The following is a 20,481-nucleotide window of genomic DNA, read 5'->3' on the forward strand; positions in this document are numbered from 1 at the left end:
AAACGATTAGAATAGTGAATATGACATGATTCAATCAATTTTAATTGTCACGAAAATTCGTTTTAGGGAAAAGTCAAATAAGAATCTAAGAAGGACACTGAATAAGATGGATTAAGCTCTAAGGTCATTGATGGGGTCTTTGTAGAGACAAATTTGTGCCAACAACCCACATCTCACAAAAGGAAATTCGTCCTCCTCAATATTGAATTTTCCATCTATCCACATCCACAAGATTACTTGACTTGTGGCCACTCTCTTTAACATTATTATTCTCTCTACATCCAGTTCCGTGAAAAAAGTGTTTTGGAAACAAAAGAGGTAGATGAAAACGACGTGTAAATCATTTGACTTTTCAAATCCAATAATTTGACAAAACGTGACCCATTTCACTGACTATATGTAGAAAGGTGAAATGAAGTAATCACTACACGCCTCAAGAAAACACCATGGGTTTAGAAAAGAAGCATTTTGTTCTGGTCCATGGGGCTTGCCATGGAGCTTGGTGTTGGTACAAGCTGAAGCCACGCTTGGAATCTGCAGGCCACAAGGTGACAGCTCTGGACCTTGCGGCCTCTGGAATCAACTTGCAGAAAATGGAAGATGTTCATACTTTCTCACAGTATTCTGAGGCTTTGTTGCAGCTATTGGCAACAATTCCCCCAAATGAAAAAGTGATTCTAGTGGGTCATAGCCTTGGGGGACTCAACATAGCACTTGCCATGGAGCAATTCCCAGAAAAAATTCTGGTTGGTGTTTTCTTAACAGCTTTTACTCCAGACATTGAACATCAACCATCTTATGTTCTGGAAAAGGTATGCTTCTGAGACTTCATACTACTAGTGCAAATTTTGAACTACTTTCTTTCAGGAAAGTGAAACGGCTGCCCAATTAATACATGCCTATGACGGACAAAAGTCTCTATATTAATAGATTCAATAACTTAATATTGAAGGGAAAACACTTTTATGTGTCGTTTTCACACCTTTTTCTTACATAACCCGAGTACAGACGTGAATCAATCTTTCTGAAACAGAGAACTCTTGTTTACATCACCTCTATATCACATTTTTAGATACTAAATTTTTTATATTAATCTCTCTTCCTGGTCACTGTTTATCTCTCCATAAACTTGAACAATTGTCATTGCTCTTGTAAAAGTGTCTCAAATACATCTTAAGTATACAGTTTCCGTTTACGATATACAGAAATTACGATTATATGACTTGTCTTTGACTTTTCATCGGAGAGAACAAGTATAGAGAAATCGTAAAATATGAACACTCCTGCCAAGATCATTATTAACAAGTGAAAAATATTTTCTTTTCTTGTTGCTTTGTATTACAATGTTAATATGCACAACCATCAATTTCGTAACTTCTTTAAAGATAATTAATATGAAGATTAAATTCAAAACCTAACAATTGATTGTCTAATTAAAAAGTATAATGAGAGGACTCCGTCGGCGGCATGGATAGACACAGAATTTTCCCCATGTGCAAACAAAACATTGATGTTCTTTGGTCCCAAGTTCTTCTCCGACAAGCTCTATCAGCTCACCTCAATCGAGGTAACTACATGTTAAAGATTTATCACAGTTACATCAAACATCTTTGTTTTTCTTTTGAAAGGTTTTCAATAAAAACAAATTGACGAGTTTTGGATCTTGCAGGATCTTGAATTGGGCAAGAGTTTAGCAAGGGTATCGTCACTCTTCATTGAAGACTTGTCAAAGCAAAAACAGTTCTCGAAAGAAGGATATGGGTCAGTCCCACGTGCCTTTATTCTTTGCACCGAAGACCTTGCAATTCCTTTGGAATATCAACAATGGATGATCCAAAATTCTGCATTAAATGACGTTCTGGAGATCAAAGGCGCAGATCACATGCCTATGCTTTGCATGCCACAAGAACTGTTCGATTCTCTCCACCAGATAGCTACTAAATATGAATAAGCTCATGAACATGCTTTAATTACTCTTGTTTGTTGTGTGTTTCGATTTCACTTGTGTTACAATTATAAGATCGTATTTGAAACTATAAGACAAACCAATAACTGGGCAACCCAGCAACTTCTATGGCTTTTCCAATTCTTGTAATAAAGTTGTATTATCGTGAAAATTTACGTTGTTTTTATTCTAAATGATTTGCATTTCAAGGTTTTTATTCATAGATTGAGTAATATATATTATTGAAATAATATATTATATTTATTCCAATATTCATCAATGAAAAATAAATTAAGAAATAATTAATAATACAATATAAATTATTTTGAGACAAATTACAAAATTTAAAAGGATAGAGAAGATAATATATTCAATAAATATTTACTCCATTTCAATTAATGAATTTATCTTAAAAGGTCCCGAGATTAATTTAAAAGAACTTGAGCACTTTATAAAATGTCAAAATTACTAGTAGCTTTCTATTATGCTTTGGTAAGTTACTAAACTATGATTTTCAAAGTAGGGATGAAAAAAAAAAAAATGAATTTGTCAATGGATCATCTCTTATAAAACCTTAAGAACCAACATTTATTTTTTAATAAGAGTTGGAGTATATCTTAAACATTCTCATTTATTTTATTTTTGTATTATTAATAAAAAAACCAATATCAAGATTGAATGTACCAGTTATATGTCAGTTATGTCTTTTGTCTTTGTCAACACAAGCCGGTTGTTGAAGAAGCGGATACGAAAAATTCAATCTGCAAAAGCAAGAAAAAAACTCACAAATTAAAGCTATCCATGTCACATCAATAGCCTTCAAGGTGACCATATTTCACAATTAAAATCCAAAACAAACTTAAAATAAATTTACTATGCACTCCCTTACGCACTAACCAAACCATTCAAAAGAAAAGGAGAATAATAAAAAAAAAATATGTAACATAGAATATAATTTAATTTTATTGAATTGATATAACTATTATATAACCTTCAAAAACATATAACAACAAATATCCATTTATAACTAATAAGTGTGATTTGATCTTGGATTTCACCAAGTGGACAAACTTGATTTCTTCGTCCTTTCAAGATCTATTAAAAAAATAAAATCGCACTTTGATGTTATATTTCTTCCATACATGACTAGATTATTTTTTAAGTTTAATGATTGGGTTATTATTTCCATTTTTTTTTATCAACAAACACCATTGCCTATGCTCCCCCATAGTCCCCCACAATTTAGCAGCTGCTAAACAACACTTAAGCCACATTATGCATCACAAATACATGATTACGGCAGCGCAAATCTGGATGGAAGAGAAAACAATTCCCAAAAAATGGAGAGATTCACCGAAAGCCTCCTTTAAATGTACTCTGCACCACACACACCATAGAGTTGGCACTCCAATTCCACCAATCCTTCCAGCTCCAATTCCATATAGACCAAAGTCTGCATAAAAGCATTGCTGCTATCATCAATCTATTAGCACATACAAACAACAATAATTAAACTTTGTTGGTAGTTGAAAGAGCACAATAATTGATTTTTTTTATATCAAATATCATTATCCATTAGATCAGACAAGTTCTTTATTAGATTATCAATTTTATTATACACTACAAGAAAATGATTAAATGGCAACTAATTTAGAAAAAAAAAAAATAGTTTCTATAGTAACTAATTTAGATACCATTTTATAAACTAAAAATTATTAGTTACTAAAATAGTATCTATTATTAATAAAAAATATAATAAAATTAGATACTACATTTTTGGTAGCTAATAATAAATAAAAAAAATAAAATAAAATTAGAGACATTTTTTTAGTCTCTTTGTTAAGATGTAATTGGAAACCAATTTTTAAGTCACTTTTAATCTATTTTAGAAACTGATTTTTTTGTTTATAAAAATAAAAAATTAAAAACTAATTTTTTAGTTTCTAATCATCACATAATTAGATACTTAAATTTTTAGTCACTATTATTTAAATTTAGATATTTAAATTTAGATACTAATTTTAGAGTAATTAATTTTTATAAAATTATTTATTTTTTTAATTTGAGCAAATTGGGTGCAGGAGGTAAAATTAATTACTTTTTAAAAAAATTTTAACTTGAGCAAATTGGTTGCAGGGTAAAATTAATCTAGGGTAAAATTAATCTATCTTTCTCTCTGTAGCTTTTTCTTCTCATCTCTCAATCTCCACAACACACTCTCCAACCGGTGGCGGTGACGCATCCACGACGGCGACGCCCTCCGACGGCGACTCACTCGCGACAACAAAGCACCCGCAACTGCAGCGCATCCCGCGACAGCAGCGCGCGACGGCAGCGCATCCCGCGACAGCAGCGCGCGACGGCAGCGTATCCCGCAACAGCAGCGCGCGACAGCAACGCGCGACGGCAGCGCAACGCTCGACGGCAGCGATTCTGCGACAGCAACGCACGACGACAGCAGAGTAGTATGCTTCTCCTTGTCTCATTTCGTGCTCTATTCTTACTCTGTTTTTTATTTTTTGTGCTTGCTCATCCTTATAGATTTTAGGTCATTGCAATAGAGTATGATGTTTTCCCTTGTCTCAAATTTAACAATTATATTCCAATGTGGAGTTTCAACATTTGATTTTCCCATAGAATGGTCCTCCTACACATTTTTATTACCATTTCAGAAATTCAAAACTTAGCAATTCTTTTTAATCTTCTCAGATTGCGTAAATACTTAATTTATAACTTCTCAACTATAAACTAATAACACAGTTGTTCCTTATAAGATAATAATGTTAGTTTTATATTAGTTGATAGTTTTTTTAATCTATGTACAGAATCCTTATAACATAATAGTGTTAGTTTTTGTTTTTTGAATAGAGTATTCCCTGCTGTGTGGTATAAAATGCAAATCAATCCATTAATTTATTCACAAAAGTCTCCATCGCTTTTAAATTTATGCATCTTGAACACATTAATAAGATATCCATTTGTATGAAATTGGTCTTATAATCTTGCACACACTTTTTGATCTAGTTACAGACCTATAGGATCTAGTTCCAGACCTAATTTTTTATGAGTTTCCTTTCTACTTATTGGATTTAGGATTTTAATTGGATATCCTCTTTGTTATCAATCCTTTTGAAAAATGGGATTTGTTTAGCACTACCATCTGCATGAAGCTGAAAATTAAACCAGAACCGCCCAAGATAACTTAATTTCTTCTATGTGTTGAGATGGATTTGTTTAGAAGTCTTATATTTATTCATAGGCTTTATATATGAAACTGTTTTGTTGAATGTCTACGTAGCTAATATGTGTATTAATATGTGTGTGGTAGGTGAGTAAATAGGTTGAATTCTTTTAGTCCAATACTAGTACCTGTGGGACTGCAAGTTTCTCCTGTTCTTCCGGCAAAAAAAAAAGGTTAGACATTTTTTTTTTAGTCATTGTATGTTCATAGTTTAGGGAATATTTGATTGTTCTCAAATAAATTAAATAATGATAGATTATAAGACTTTCTTTTATAGTTGAATGATGCATTGTGTTATACGACAGATTATGGATATTCGTCAAAATCGAAGTTGGATGTATGATAGATTTATGTCTGATAGAAGGGGATATAAAGATGCATTTTTAAAAGGAGTAGATGAATTTGTGTCCTATGCATGTGCAGAAACAAATTTGTCAAATGGAAAAATAAGATGTCCTTGTTCTAAGTGCAAAAATCTAAGGTTCTTCCATTTTGAAGAAGTTAAAGTTCATCTTTATAAGAAAGGATTCATTCCTGAATATTGGTATTGGACATGTCATGGAGAAAGTGACCCAAACATATGCATAGATACTAGTCTTGAGATTTTGAGTACACAAGAAGGATACCTCAATAGATTTGAGAGCATGGTTTATGATGTTGCTGGTCTAGAGTATGAAATAGATCATGATCAAGAAATGGATGACTCTCCAAGTATGAATGAGACTCCAAACATAGAAGCCCAAAGGTTTTACAAACTATTAGATGCAGCCCAAAAACCATTATGGCCCGGATGTAATAATCACACCGAATTATCTTTTGCTGTTAGATTTTTGACAATTAAATCAGAGGGGAACATGTCTCAAAGATCTTGTGATCAAACATTAGCCCTTATGAAAGAGACACATCCTATTGGTAATCTTATTCCTAAAGATTTCTATAGGGCCAAAAAGTTAGTCTCAAAACTTGGTTTAACTGCAAAAAAAATTGATTGTTGTGTTGATGGTTGTATGTTATTTTACACTGATGAAGAAATGAAGTTAAGAGAATGTAGATTTTGTCACAAACCACGTTTTCAGATACGAGGTGTTGGTAGAGATAAATACAAAGAGGTTCCTGTTAAAAGAATGCATTATTTACCTCTCATTCCTAGGCTTAAGAGATTATATGCCTCCATGAGTTCTGCTCCACATATGAGGTGGCATCATGAAAATAGACGAGAACCTGGGGTGTTGTGTCATCCATCTGATGGTGAAGCTTGGAAACATTTTGATAAAATGTATCCTGAATTTGCATCTGAACCAAGAAATGTAAGGTTAGCTTTATGTTCTGATGGTTTTTCACCTTTTAATAATTCGAATCCACCTTATTCTTGTTGGCCGGTAATTATCACCCCTTACAATCTTCCTCCAGAATTATGCATGACTACTCCTTTTATGTTTTTGACATTAATTATCCCTGGGCCACATAGTCCAAAAGGTAAAATTGATGTGTATTTGCAACCATTGATTGATGAGTTAAAACAATTATGGAATGGAGTGTTGACATATGATATTTCAAGAAAGCAAAATTTTATGATGAAAGCTACATTAATGTGGACTATTAATGATTTTCCTGCATATGGAATGTTGTCGGGTTGGAGTACATCAGGGAGATTAGCATGTCCATACTGTATGAACCAATCAAAAGCTTTTAGATTGAAAAGAGGTGGGAAAATTTCTTGGTTTGATTCTCATCGTCAATTTTTGCCTATGGATCATTCATTCAGAAGAAATAAGGATGCATTTTATAAAAATCAAATTGAAAAGTCTCAACCTCCAAAATTTTTGACTGGGAATGAATTGTGGGAACAAGTTTGTTTTCTCCCAAAAACAACTGAAGTTAGTCCTTGTATTTGTGATGAACATGGTCGGTCTCATAATTGGACAAAACAAAGCATCTTTTGGGAGTTGCCTTATTGGAAAACCAATTTGATAAGACATAATCTTGATGTAATGCATGTAGAGAAAAATGTGTTTGATAATGTCTTCAACACAGTGATGGATATAAAAAATAAGACCAAAGATAATGTTAAGGCGAGAATGGACTTGAAGGAGTATTGTAAGCGAAGAGAACTAGAACTACAAGTTCAATCTAGTGGAAAAGTCTTAAAGCCTAAAGCAAAGTTTGTTTTGTCCAATGAACAAAAAAATATTGTTTACAAATGGATTAGTGAGTTGAAAATGCCAGATGGGTATGCCTCAAATTTGCGTAGATGTGTAAACCTAAATCAGAGGAAGTTGTTTGGAATGAAAAGTCATGATTGTCATGTGTTAATGGAGATGTTATTACCTATTGCTTTTCGTGCACTTCCCCATCAGGTGTGGAATCCTATAGCTGAATTAAGTAAGTTTTTTAAGGATTTGTGCTCAACAATTTTGAGAGTGGATGATTTGTTATTAATGGAAAAAAACATCATCATTACGACATGTAAGTTGGAACAAATATTTCCTCCTGGATTTTTCAATTCCATGGAGCATCTACCTATTCATCTACCTTATGAAGCTAGAGTAGGAGGTCCTGTTCAATACCGCTGGATGTATCCATTTGAGAGGTAATTGTTTACTTCATTTAATGTACACAATTGTATATGTTACTTGTAAGTTTAGTAGTTAACAAAATGCTTTTGTATAGGTACTTGAATAGGTTGAAATGAATGGTTAAAAACAAATCCCATGTAGAGGGTTCTATTTGTGAGGCATACTTAAGCTTGGAGACTTCTCATTTTTGTTCATATTATTTTGAGTCACATGTCCAATCAATGAGAACTAAAGTTGGTCGAAATGATTTTGGAGGTCAAAATGACACGAGCCAAACAACTTTATCAGTTTTCAATCATGTTGGTCGTCCAGGAGGAACTTGTAAGAGTCATTATTTGAATGAGAAAGAATTAGCTATTGTGCATTTGCATGTCCTGCTTAATTGTGAGGAAGTTCAACCATATATTGAGTAAGTATTTTAATTTTATATCTCATTTATTTATTTTTTTAATAGTTTTAATCTATATATGAATGTATACAATTACAGACACTTTGTGCAATATTTGGAAGCATCTATTCCAAATATAAGTAGAATTGATATTGATGGGAGAATTGCATCCGAATTTCCATTTTGGCTTCGAACATATGTAAGTATTATGCACTTTTCTTTTGAATAGTTTTATTAATTATGAAAAATAATGATTTTGGGATTGTTATTTATAGGTTCATGATAGAAATAACTTAGTACAAAATCAACATTTGCATCACTTGGCATGGGGTCCCCAAAAAAAGGTTCATACTTGGCCCATATACTTTGTCAATGGTTTCAAGTTTCACACGAAAGAATGGAGTATTGGTAAGAAAACAATCAATTGTGGAGTTTGTGTGAAGGATGATAATGAAAAATACTATTATGGTATTATCAAAGAGATTATGCAAGTAGAATACTCAGGAGAACCAACCAAACAATTGGTGGTATTTAACTGTGAGTGGTTTGATAATACCATTAATCATGGTATAAAAGTTCAACCTCAATATGACATTGTGGAGGTTCATTGTCGAAGAAGATATTCAAATTTTGATCCTTTCATATTTGCAACAAATGCAATTCAAGTATATTATGTACCTTATCCAGAAAAAATAAAAGAAAAGGTCGATTGGTGGGTGGTTATTAAAACCAAACCAATATGTACAGTGGATGATCGATATACATTAGAGGTTGCTTATCAAGAGTCAACAACTAACGTTAATATCACAACAAATGAGGAGCTACTTGGTCATTTGATGGATGAAGACGAGTATGAGGAAATAGATGAACTAGACATGAGAGTTGTTGAGAATTCGAAAGAAAGTAAGCAAATAGAAGAGGAAGAAGAGGAAGAAGAAGGTTTTTTTGAAAGTGAATTTGAGTATGATTCTGAAGATGATGAAAGCTTAAATCAATATAGACTTGATGATTACTTTAATGGTAATAGTGATGATAGTGATGAGTAAATCACTTTCTTTATGATACTGTAAAGGTGAGGCTTCATTTGTATTTGTGTTCTATTTTTTATAATTTTTTCTATTATGTTTTATTGATTTCAACAATTTTCTAATTTGTTTTATAATTATTGCAGATGTCAAATAAAAATCATGGTAAAGAAGTTACTTTTTGTGAACATTCGACCAAACAACGTTCAAGACGTCCTTCACAAATTACTTGTGCTTCTCGACCAATTGCTTTCCCATCCATTGATTCATCATTCAGAACATCTCAGTTTGCAGCTCAACCTTTGGCACTAGGAGCTTTTAGTTCAAATTCAAAACCAAATGTTAATCAATCATTCAAAACACCTAAGTTTGCAGCTCAACCTTTGGCACCAGGAGCTTCTAATTCAAATTCTAAACCAAATGTTGATCAATCATTCGGAACATCTCAGTTTGCAGTTAATTCAACATCAAATGAAATTAATTCAACACCAGATGAAACTAATTCTACATCAGAGTCACATGGCAATTATGTCAAGTCAGTTTTAAACCTTGATGGGCAAGGGTATGTATATCAATGTAATAATTACTCTTAGAACAACCAAATTAATAATAAATTGTGGAATTATGATAATTTACATGTCATTTTGCAGATTCTTACCTTCACGCCCTACAGCTAATGGGATTGGAAATATCTTTAAAAGTCATTATACCGATCCATGGCCATCTTGGAAGAAGATACCAATTAGAACAAGAGACTTGTGGTTTGGGGAGTTTTTGGTTGATTTCATATAATTAACTTTGTTTAATTATCTAGTTTAATTTTATTATCTATGTTAGTCTTACATATAATTAACTTTGTTTCTTTATTAATGCAGAAGAAGTTTTCGATTTGTCCACCGGATCATTGGTGGGCAAGAAAGAATTTTGAAATGCGAGGTGCTGTAATCATGAAAAATAATCTAAATAAGGCTCGACAGAGAAAGATTAAGCCAAACTGGATTGGAGATAGTACATGGGATATATTATGTCAGCAATGGGCATCTGAAGAATTCCAAAAGAAAAGCACGATCGGGAAAATAAATAAAGTCTCTGGATGTGGAGGTTTTGGAGGATCTCGTCACACATGTGGCTCTATTAGCACATCTCAGCATAAATATAATATGGTAATTTGTTTTCTAACTATTTTCTTTTTATAACATCTCAATATATATATATATATATATATATATAATATGGGAAATGTGTGAATTTTATTTTTTCAGACAAAGATGAATGGAATTCCTCCCACTATATTAGAATTGTTTTGTCGCACGCACCAACGACGTAAGGACAACTCTTGGGTGGATAAAAAATCAGAACAAGTAAATGTAATGAACTATTACCTTTTATTTTAGTTGTTTTGTTATATTTTTTGTTTTTCCATTTTCAATGTTAAAGTTATTGTTAGTTTATTGTTGTTGTGTGTTTAAATACATATCTGTCTAGACACCACTGCCACGAGACCAATTGCCATCTCTCTAGAAGTTCCCATCACAGCATATACAAATTTAAGTACAAAAACAAAGCAGAAAGAGAACATGAATATTCATACTATTAATATTATATTTATATTGTTAATAATAATAAGTATAATAAAAATCATAATAATATTAAAAAAATTGTTTAGTATAGTAATTAAATTTTCTTTGATTACTAAATCAATCTTGTTTTGAATTTCACTCATTACAAATTTTATATATATATATAATTTTATTGTTAATAAAAAGAAATACTGATTTCAAGATCAATTATCATAGAGAGAGAAATCAAACTAACAAAAAAAAATATTATATAATGTATTAAGGGTCATTCAATAACTTCAATTAACCCTGGGACCAACATTAATTACCTGCCAAACTTTTAAGACTATAGCTCCCTTAACATAAATAACTATCTAAGAATTATTTTATTTCAATCAAGGATTTTTTTAGGCCTTATTTATTTATGTCCACTTGGATATTCGTTAATATACGTGCATACGGTTATCTAATTAAATTTCTTTTTTTTTTCATATATCTTTCAACTTTATTGTATAGAAATTAATTCGGCTCTCGATATTGTAAATTGAAAATGTCTTCCAATAAATTATTTTGCCAAACAGATATGTTTACTACCATTACCATTACCTATTTTCTATGTCTAACCATTACCAAACCTTGGGGTTATTTCTATTTATGTTATCTCGTTAACTTTTGCTAAGTACGGGAAAATCAACACAGAATCAGTCTTCTATCACTAACAGTAAAAACCTTTTTTACCATATCAGAAGTTGTTTTTGTCAACTATTGTAATTTTTTTATATCCAATTAAAATCTTCCTTCTTACGAATTTTACTTGCTTTCACATAAAGTTTTTGTAAACTTATTTTTCTCAGTATAAAAAAGTAATGTGTTACTTAAAAAATTAATATTATTTATGAATTTTTACCCATAGATCTGAATTCGAAGATAAATTTAATATTATCTATGGATATTACCACGGATCTCTATTAGTTACGGATTTATATTATCTACCAACTATTACCATGGATCTCTATTACATACCAACTCTTACCTACAAATCTCTATTACCTACCAATTATTATTTACAAATCTTTGTTACTTACCGACTATTATTATAATAATTATATATATAATATTCAAAATATTATTATAATATAAATAATTATAAAATCATAACTAATATTCATAAAGAATAATAATCATAACTAATAGGTATACATATTATTAATATTATAAAATTAATAATATTAATATAAATAATATTATTAGTATTATATTAATAATATAAATAATAATATTAATAGTATTAGTAATATTATAGTATTAATGATATTAATAATATGAATAAAATTAATAATAATAATATGAATAAAATTAATAATAATATTATTAATAATATTAAAACTATTTATAATATTTAATAATACTAATAATATTAAATAATATTTAATAATATTATTATAATAATTAATAATGTTATTAATTTTAATAATAACAATATTAGTGAAATTAATAATATGAATGATATTAAATATATGAATATTGTTAATAATGTTTATATTATTAAGTATATTAATATTGATAATCATACTAATAAGTATAATAATAATCCTAACCTAATAATAAAACTTAACTAGTGTAATAGTTAAAGTTTATTTGGACATTTCTCAAGTTATTTGACTTCGAATCTGTGTAATGGATCATTCAATGACTCCATTTAACTGACTAATATCATAATCACATAAGAGAAATAATTGCATAAAAATGTATTAATTATTTTTCTAAATAGAGCTTTCATATCATATTAATAATCCATCACTCATAGAAAATATAGAATAATAAGAAGGAAACTGTTAGATTTCTTCATCAATAACAAGAATAAAACAAAAACAATGAAAGAAAACAATTGTTTATATCATAAGGTTTTATAGGTAAAGTACATTTGCAATGCAACGTATCAAGTAGATACATAGAGTTCTTTGTATCTAGAACTATGGAAATTAAATAAAAGAAAATTGCAAAGAAAATTAAAACAAAACATCATCTAGGTTGTAGACAATAGACAATCTAATTAATCTTAATATTACTAAATGTTCTCTAGACGGGTTTTTTATATTCTTCATCATACACATATAGAAATACTTTTGTGCTATCCATCATCAAATATACATATAAAGGGGTCTTACGTGCTCTTTATCACACACACATAATTAAGTGTCAATACACCAAGTAGAAAATAAAACAAATATAACACTAGAAGAAACAGTTTAAAAGAAGGTTATTTAGCGGAGGTTAATATAGTCTTAAGAATTGATTTAATTAACGGAGATTTTTCTAACCTTCTTTAAGTTCCAAAGATTATTTTAAAACATCAGCAAAATAACGAAGGTTTTTTTAACCTTCATTAAATTTCAAAGGTTTATTTTAAAACCTTAGAAAAATAACGGAGGTTTTTTTAACATTCGTTAAATTCCAAAGGTTTATTTTAAAACCTCAGATAAATAACAGATGTTTTTTTTAACTTTCATTAAATTTCAAAAATTTATTCTAAAATCTCAGCAAAATAACAAAGGATTTTTTAATTTTCAATAAGTTCCAAAGGTTTATTGTACAAACTTAGAAAATTAACGAAAGTCTTTTTAACCTTCGTTAGATTCAAATGTTTATTCTAAAATCTCTATAAAATAACGTAGACTTTTTTAACCTTCGTTAAATTCTAAAGATTTATTGTAGAACCTCAATAAAACACTTCATATTTTACAACTTCAATAAATAAATATAATTAAATCTATTTATAAATAAATAATTAAAAGAATATATAGTTTAATATATTTATAAATAAATTATCTAAAATTTTGAAAATAAGTTTTCTAAAGTTTAAAAAAATTATTTTAAAAACTCAACAAAATAATTTTTGATAATAAGTTTTTCAACAACTAATCTTGGATAATAAGTATTTCAGTAGTATTTACATATTTTTTATGATTGATGATAGTTTGTTTACATAATTCCTAGTGTTTTTTATTTACAAGCTCATACTTCAAAAAAAACCTGACTTCTTTTGTTTTACCTTTTGATGTACGTATATTTTTTATGCAATCTTAGTTTTAGTTATAACTGTTAATATTTAATTCTCATAATTTTGAAATATTTTAAAGGTTTAATTACCTTTTTCATCCCTATATTTATAGCCAATAGTCAATTTGGTACAGTGGTTTTTAAAAAATTCAATTTGGTCCCTAAGTTTTTTAAAATGTATTCAAAATGGTCCTTTCTGTTAAATATCACCAAACGGCGTTAAGTGGTGCTTATGTGGCAGACACGTGTAAGTTACGTGGATGGTGCAAACAGATTAGTATCATGAACAATTAAGAACCTTGATTTGGACAACACAGCAAGAAAATTCAGAGCAAGCAGAGGCCAATCTCATCAAAGACTAAATAAATGAAGAAAAATTGTGATGTTATAATAATATAAAGGTAAAGTATGTAAAAGTAATACAAAAGATATGTAATACATTAGAACATAAAGCACAAGCAGATTTTCTTCACTAATGAATTCATAAGAGCTACCACAGTTTGGTCCTATAATAATTGTTTTTCAAAATACATATGTTTAGAAATGAGTGAGTTCACCATGGGACGCAGCTCACCATCGTAACTCACGATCACACCACAAAATCGAATGAGGGGAGCACACCTCCGAATGGAATCGAAGCAGGGAAGCGCACCACAGAATACAACCAGGGGAGCAATCCTAGTATCAGAAACCCTAAATCAGAAATTTGAAATCCCCAATTTGAATAACCTAAACTCTAATTCAGTATTCACCAAAGTAATGTAAGCACAATCCACGTAACTTACACGTGTCTGCCACATAAGCACCACTTAACGCCGTTTGGTGATATTTAACAGAAAGGACCATTTTGAATGCATTTTAAAAAACTTAGGGACCAAATTGAATTTTTTAAAAACCACTGTACCAAATTGACTATTGGCTATAAATATAGGGACGAAAAAGGTAATTAAACCTATTTTAAATTAAGGCTTTTATTTTAAAATGTATATAATAATTAATTAACTGTAAAAGTGAGAAATAATAAAGTTGATTTCTCCTCGTAATATGTTCTTGCAATCTTTAGCCAAGAACACACATGACTTTGAAGCCCACATCTATCAAATAATGCAATTATTTAGGATATATAAAGTAGTGATAAACATCAATTGTTGTTGGGCTAGGTAACAGTGGCTTGTGACCCAAATTGGGGAAATAAGTTGATGGAAGAAGCAATATTGGAGTAAGAAGAAGATAAAGCCTTATTTAGTTCTCCTTAGATATAATAGATATAAGTATGATTGAATTGTGATTCCTTGTTAAGAATATCGTCGGTGGCCATTGAGCCTGAGCCAGAGAGTAGTGTGTCTACAATGAAAGAGAGAATGGTGGAAAATGAGGTTGAAGATTATTTCAAACGGCAAGTGATTTTATGAAAAATTTGAAACTCATGGTATTTTCCAGAGGTTTTAAACACATTGTAATTAACAGAAGTTTTGAAACTCATGGTATTTTACGGAAGTTATTAAACTCATGGTATTTAACAGGGGTTCTGAAAGACTTTTTTCGATATTTAAAAAAAAAATTAGCGGGAAACTACAACCTTGAATAAATGACTTAATTGAGGTTTTAATCTATGATAATGTAAAAATAATTCCTATTAAAACCATTTTTTTTCTTATAGTATGAATTATTATTTTTCTCATATTAATTTCTAAATATCCAAGAGAAGAGAATGCGTTCATATACAAACATAAAAGAAAACATAAAAATTTATAAATTAATTCAAGACTTAAGTTATTAGAGTGACTTGTGAAACACATTCATAAATTTGCAAATAATTTAAGTGTATATGCATGAATTAATTTATCTTATGCTTAATAATTACTTATTTAATAATTCTATGAAAAATGTAATTAAATAACTAATAATTTTTTTGAATTTCATGCAAAAGTTTCTAAATTCTTATTTATCTTAAATTTAAAGAAATAATGTACTCAAATTATAGCTTTCTAAAGTGTAATCCAAACATGCATTAAACGTGAAAGATGTTATTGAGAGATTTTTTGTTTTAACATACACTACTGTTCGATAAATTTATTAATAAGAAGTATGATTTACAAAATTGTTATTTCAATTATATTTTAGTAAAACATTTTAACGAGTGTATTTATAAAAAAAACAGTAATTTGACTCTGTGAAAAAAACAACCGTTGTACTTAACATAACCTTTCGCTGACAAGACATAAACCAAACCCTTTTAAGTCTATATATAGCGAGAAAGGAATCACGAGAAGGAACCACGAGAAGAAAACAACTATGAGTTCAGAAAAAGTTGTGTTAATTTTTATTTTGTGTATGAGCATGATGAGTTCAGGACATTGTAAAGATAACAAGCATTATGTTCTGGTGCATGGGGGTTGCCATGGAGCTTGGAGTTGGTACAAGCTCAAGCCACTCTTGGAATCTGCAGGCCACAAGGTCACAGTACTCGACCTTGCAGCATCTGGCATTAACATGCAGAAAATTGAAGATGTTCATACTTTCTCACAGTACACTGAGCCTTTGTTGCAGCTATTGGCAAAAATTCCCCCGAACGAAAAGGTGATTCTAGTGGGTCATAGCCTTGGGGGACTCAACATAGCACTTGCCATGGAGAAATTCCCAGAAAAAATTCTAGCTGGTGTTTTCGTAACAGCTTTTGTTCCAGATACTGAACACAGCCCTTCTTATGTATTGGAAAAGGTATATGCTTCTGAGTCTTAACTACACCTATTGTTTTCATATCGATATAACAAGTTTTCTTTGTAGTTTACTAGTATCTTTTACCGTCCACGGGATTTATTTTTAAAATATAATATATTCATGAAATTTACTTTGAAAATATAATATATTTATAGAATTTATTTAAAATATAATATATTAATTATACAAGTTTCGTTTGATAAAAATAAAAGGATTTAAAATAATAATAATAAATAACATGTATAGTATATATATATATATAAATATTTACTATTATATAATTTTAGAATAATAATTATTATTATAATAAATTTTTAAATAAAATAATATGGATTATCGTAATTTTGTTGTTTGGAAATTGTTTATTCATTAATCAATATATTTTGTTTTTTATATCATTATATTCTAATTTTAATTGATTATTATTATTAAGACTCCTATTATTAAGAACAATGTAATATGAATATGAGTTTAAAATTTTTGAACTTGTGCTTGAAACAGACTGAATAAAACATTTACCTATAAAAGTATTAATCTATAATATTGATTAACTTTATCAGAATATATCTCAGCAATTAAAAGAGTAAACATATTTGACATGTAACATAGATAAAACTTGTTGAGTTTCCAATAAAATAAAGTACAAATTCACAAATGAATAATAATAATAATAATAGTTAAAAAAACACAGTATAATAAAACAACTAAATATTATAAAAAAGTTATTGATACAAAATTATTCAAAATATTGGAACATACCACTATATTGGAAGATGTTTTTTTTTTCGTCTGTATATTAATTTTAATTTATTTTTTTATCTATACATATATATTTTTAATCTCTTGAACAAAAACTATAATGGATTAAATAGTGTGCGTAAAAAACTAAAAAGAAATGCTTTTTATTTATAGAAACTACAATATCAAAGTATTATATCTATCGAGAAATTAATTTTAATTATATTGTTTTTTATATTATAAATTAAATTTGAAAACTTTGTCGTAAACGTAAGAGTATATTTGATCTTATTATTTTTGTAATATGTAATTTATCATTATTTAATATTTTATATCTCAAATAAGTTTTAAATTATTAACTGAAGTTTAATAGGAATGTATTGACAGCGTAAAAGTTTTTATATTATCAATTTATATCTTATTTCTCTATTAACTATATGTAAAATTTTGTTTTTACCTTAATTTTTGAGCTCAAACATTAACACTAATTAGTTTGAAAAACTTGATCACTAAAACATGTGTTCTCCATCTTAAAATTCTGTTACTTGTATTTTTTTTAGAAGTTATTTCTCTTTTAACATAATTTTAAGCTATTTATATTAATTAATATACTAATTATATATTTTTTACTTAAATTAACAAACTTGTATGCGATGCTAGTTAGATATATACAGCAAAAGCACTAGTATGACTATCCGCATTTTTGTCGAGTTAAAATTTAACTGTTATAATTATTATTGTAGTTTTTATTATTTTATACTTATATTGATTTTGATATATTTTTTAATATATTTATTTATACAAATTTTTTTCTTTGTTTAAATTTAAAATATTATTTAAAAGATTTAAATTTAAATTCAAATAAATTTGATGCTGTTCGGGTAGAAAAAAGAACTCAACAGTTATAAAAAAAAATAACATAAGGAACTTGAAAAGTAAAGGAACAATTAGTCAAACATTAAATTTCTCCTTGAGCACAATTATTATTATTATTATATATATATATAAATATAGATGTTATATATTTGAAAGTTATTATTTGTGAGTATAAGGTATATATATAGTTTCATGACAAAAAAAACTTATAAAAACATGTTATGTAACAGGCTAACATTAGAGAAATCTATCTAAAATTTTAAATTATAGTCAAAATTGTGTTCCTAATATCGTGAAGACATAATTTGGTTAAGGTTCTTTAAAGATTGCAAAATAATAATTTTAACGGGATAATGAAAAAATAAAATAGTGTTGCGTAGTATAGAAAGAAGTGCAATGTGTAAAAAATACTTTTCTTAATATTAATATAGATGAACTATAGCCGATGACTCTCAACTTTATATAACTCATCAAAGATAATATGAAATTTCTTAAAAATTAAATTGTCAAATACTTCATTGATGTTATAAAGAATAGACACGTGAAGAAAAATAAATATAATAAATTGCATTCATATTTACCATCATTATTATTTTATTTTTGAAAAGTATGGTGAGAGGACCCCCTTGTCTGCATGGATGGATACTAAATTTGAACCAAGTGGAAACAAAACATCAATGTTCTTTGGTCCCAAGTTTTTGGCCAACAAGCTCTATCAACTTTCCCCTGCTCAGGTAATTACTTGTTACGATCAGATATTCAATTACAACATCGTTTTAGTTATAAAAATTTCATAAAACAAAGTATATTATGTGCTAAAAGACCCTCGAAGTTTCAAGTCATAAACAAGAATCATATGATAATTGGATTTTTCAGGATCTTGAATTGGCCAAGACTTTAGTAAGGCCATCATCACTCTTCGTGGAAGACTTGTCAAGGCAAAAGAATTTTTCGAAAGAGGGATATGGGTCAGTTCCACGTTCCTATATTGTTTGCACTGAGGACCTTGGAATTACTTTGGATTACCAACGATGGATGATCAAAAATGCTGCAATCAGTGACGTTGTATATATCAAAGGCGCAGATCATATGGTTATGAATAGCAAGCCTCGCCAACTACTTGATTCTCTCCGGAAGATAGCAACTAAATATGCATAAACCCATCAGCCAAACTTTAATTTACTTTTACTTCTTGTTGCTTTGAATTTGTTGCATCTAAGAACTATAAGATCACACTATTCCACTAAACGAATAAATAAAGGGTTATCTGTTACTTTTTGAACTATTTTTTTCTTGTTTTATCATGAATGAACTTGTTAACTAGACCATCTAACACTCATAAACGTTACATAATAACAAAATAATCATAAGAAGAGATAAAAGATAAATATAAAAAAATAAACGAATATGTAGTTCAGCTGAAACTGAGTCGACAAAAATTGTGAGATTACAACATAAAGTCTATCTCACTACGGAACTTTAAACTTTTATTACAACAATCTTCAGTTGATCATGAGCACATAAAGTCTATCCCACTAACGACTTTTATTACAACAATCTCCAGTTGACCATGAGCGTGATTAAAAAACATTGGAATCACTAAGTGATTGAGCTTGACCTAAAACTTTTGGAATCAGTAGTTGACCAATGAACGTAAAGCCATTTAAAAGAAAAGAAAGCATATTTTCATTACGCTCCACGAAGAGTTTACTTTGTTATCGATCCATAACGATATTATTTCATTCCGCTCTGCGAAGTGTTTACCATTTTTTACCGATCCAATATTTTATATTATTTCATTGCGCTTCCGAAAGTGTTCATGGTTTTTGATCGATCCATTACTTATTATTTCATTTCGCTTCATGAAGTGTTTATGGTTTTTTACCGATCCATAACTTGTTACTATTTCATTATGCTCCGCGAAGTGTTTACGATTTTTTCCTAATCCATAATTTGTTATCATTAATTTCATTACACTCCGAGAAACGTTTACAGTTTTTTACCAATCCATAACTCGATATTATTTTGTTACGCTCCGCGAAAGTGTATACGGTTTTTTACCAAAGACATAACTTGTTAGTATTTATTTACGCTTCACGACGCATTGCGGCTTGATTACCTATAAACTTAACCATCATTATGACACGTAAAGTGCTCACAGTGCTTAAAGAACCGATTAAAAAGACTTTGTATTTTTCCTCATTTACAAGATTCTTTTGTACTCTCTGGATGCTAAATATGTACTATTTCTAGTTTAACGATACTAGGGGAAAAAAACCTTGCACCAAAACAAAATCTATAAAATAGGAAAACTAGATCAAGTGCATGTGATTAGAAAAATACACAAAAGCA

General features: G+C 29.1%; 3 protein-coding genes and 1 pseudogene across 4 annotated transcripts; all 4 read left to right on the forward strand.

Moving 5' to 3' along the window:
* Positions 1-108: 108 nt before the first annotated feature.
* On the forward strand, positions 109-2,139 carry LOC137808341 (salicylic acid-binding protein 2). Its single transcript, XM_068609405.2, has 4 exons — positions 109-318; positions 404-812; positions 1,442-1,567; positions 1,670-2,139. Exons 2-4 carry the CDS (start codon positions 447-449, stop codon positions 1,949-1,951), a joined length of 774 nt encoding a protein of 257 aa, XP_068465506.1. The 5' UTR covers positions 109-318; positions 404-446; the 3' UTR covers positions 1,952-2,139.
* Positions 2,140-4,108: 1,969 nt separating this feature from the next.
* LOC137805687 (uncharacterized) lies at positions 4,109-8,175 on the forward strand (annotated as a pseudogene). Its single transcript, XR_016519386.1, has 4 exons — positions 4,109-4,410; positions 5,274-5,359; positions 5,492-7,776; positions 7,857-8,175. The product of XR_016519386.1 is annotated as an uncharacterized LOC137805687 (transcript).
* Positions 8,031-10,636, forward strand: LOC137805688 (uncharacterized). Its single transcript, XM_090299977.1, has 7 exons — positions 8,031-8,171; positions 8,250-8,349; positions 8,426-9,222; positions 9,322-9,737; positions 9,826-9,952; positions 10,051-10,338; positions 10,438-10,636. The coding sequence occupies exons 4-7, from the start codon at positions 9,322-9,324 to the stop codon at positions 10,567-10,569; spliced, it is 963 nt and encodes a 320-aa protein (XP_090156103.1). The 5' UTR covers positions 8,031-8,171; positions 8,250-8,349; positions 8,426-9,222; the 3' UTR covers positions 10,570-10,636.
* Positions 10,637-16,072: 5,436 nt separating this feature from the next.
* Positions 16,073-19,411, forward strand: LOC137808342 (salicylic acid-binding protein 2). The gene is made up of 3 exons (XM_068609406.2): positions 16,073-16,515; positions 18,738-18,863; positions 19,006-19,411. The coding sequence occupies exons 1-3, from the start codon at positions 16,090-16,092 to the stop codon at positions 19,285-19,287; spliced, it is 834 nt and encodes a 277-aa protein (XP_068465507.1). The 5' UTR covers positions 16,073-16,089; the 3' UTR covers positions 19,288-19,411.
* The last annotated feature ends 1,070 nt before the right edge of the window (positions 19,412-20,481 follow it).

This window comes from Phaseolus vulgaris, chromosome 3, assembly GCF_051622355.1.
Source record: "Phaseolus vulgaris cultivar YP4 chromosome 3, ASM5162235v1, whole genome shotgun sequence".
In the NCBI taxonomy this organism is placed as follows: Eukaryota; Viridiplantae; Streptophyta; class Magnoliopsida; order Fabales; family Fabaceae; genus Phaseolus; species Phaseolus vulgaris.

Coding starts and splice junctions, on each gene's coding strand:
- LOC137808341 (XM_068609405.2), top strand. CDS start 447: ATGGGTTTAGAAAAGAAGCATTTTGTTCTGGTCCATGGGGCTTGCCAT. Junction 813..1,441: donor CATCTTATGTTCTGGAAAAG/GTATGCTTCTGA, acceptor CTAATTAAAAAG/TATAATGAGAGGACTCCGTC. Junction 1,568..1,669: donor ATCAGCTCACCTCAATCGAG/GTAACTACATGT, acceptor TGGATCTTGCAG/GATCTTGAATTGGGCAAGAG.
- LOC137805688 (XM_090299977.1), top strand. CDS start 9,322: ATGTCAAATAAAAATCATGGTAAAGAAGTTACTTTTTGTGAACATTCG. Junction 9,738..9,825: donor TTAAACCTTGATGGGCAAGG/GTATGTATATCA, acceptor GTCATTTTGCAG/ATTCTTACCTTCACGCCCTA. Junction 9,953..10,050: donor TGTGGTTTGGGGAGTTTTTG/GTTGATTTCATA, acceptor TTATTAATGCAG/AAGAAGTTTTCGATTTGTCC.
- LOC137808342 (XM_068609406.2), top strand. CDS start 16,090: ATGAGTTCAGAAAAAGTTGTGTTAATTTTTATTTTGTGTATGAGCATG. Junction 16,516..18,737: donor CTTCTTATGTATTGGAAAAG/GTATATGCTTCT, acceptor ATTTTTGAAAAG/TATGGTGAGAGGACCCCCTT. Junction 18,864..19,005: donor ATCAACTTTCCCCTGCTCAG/GTAATTACTTGT, acceptor TGGATTTTTCAG/GATCTTGAATTGGCCAAGAC.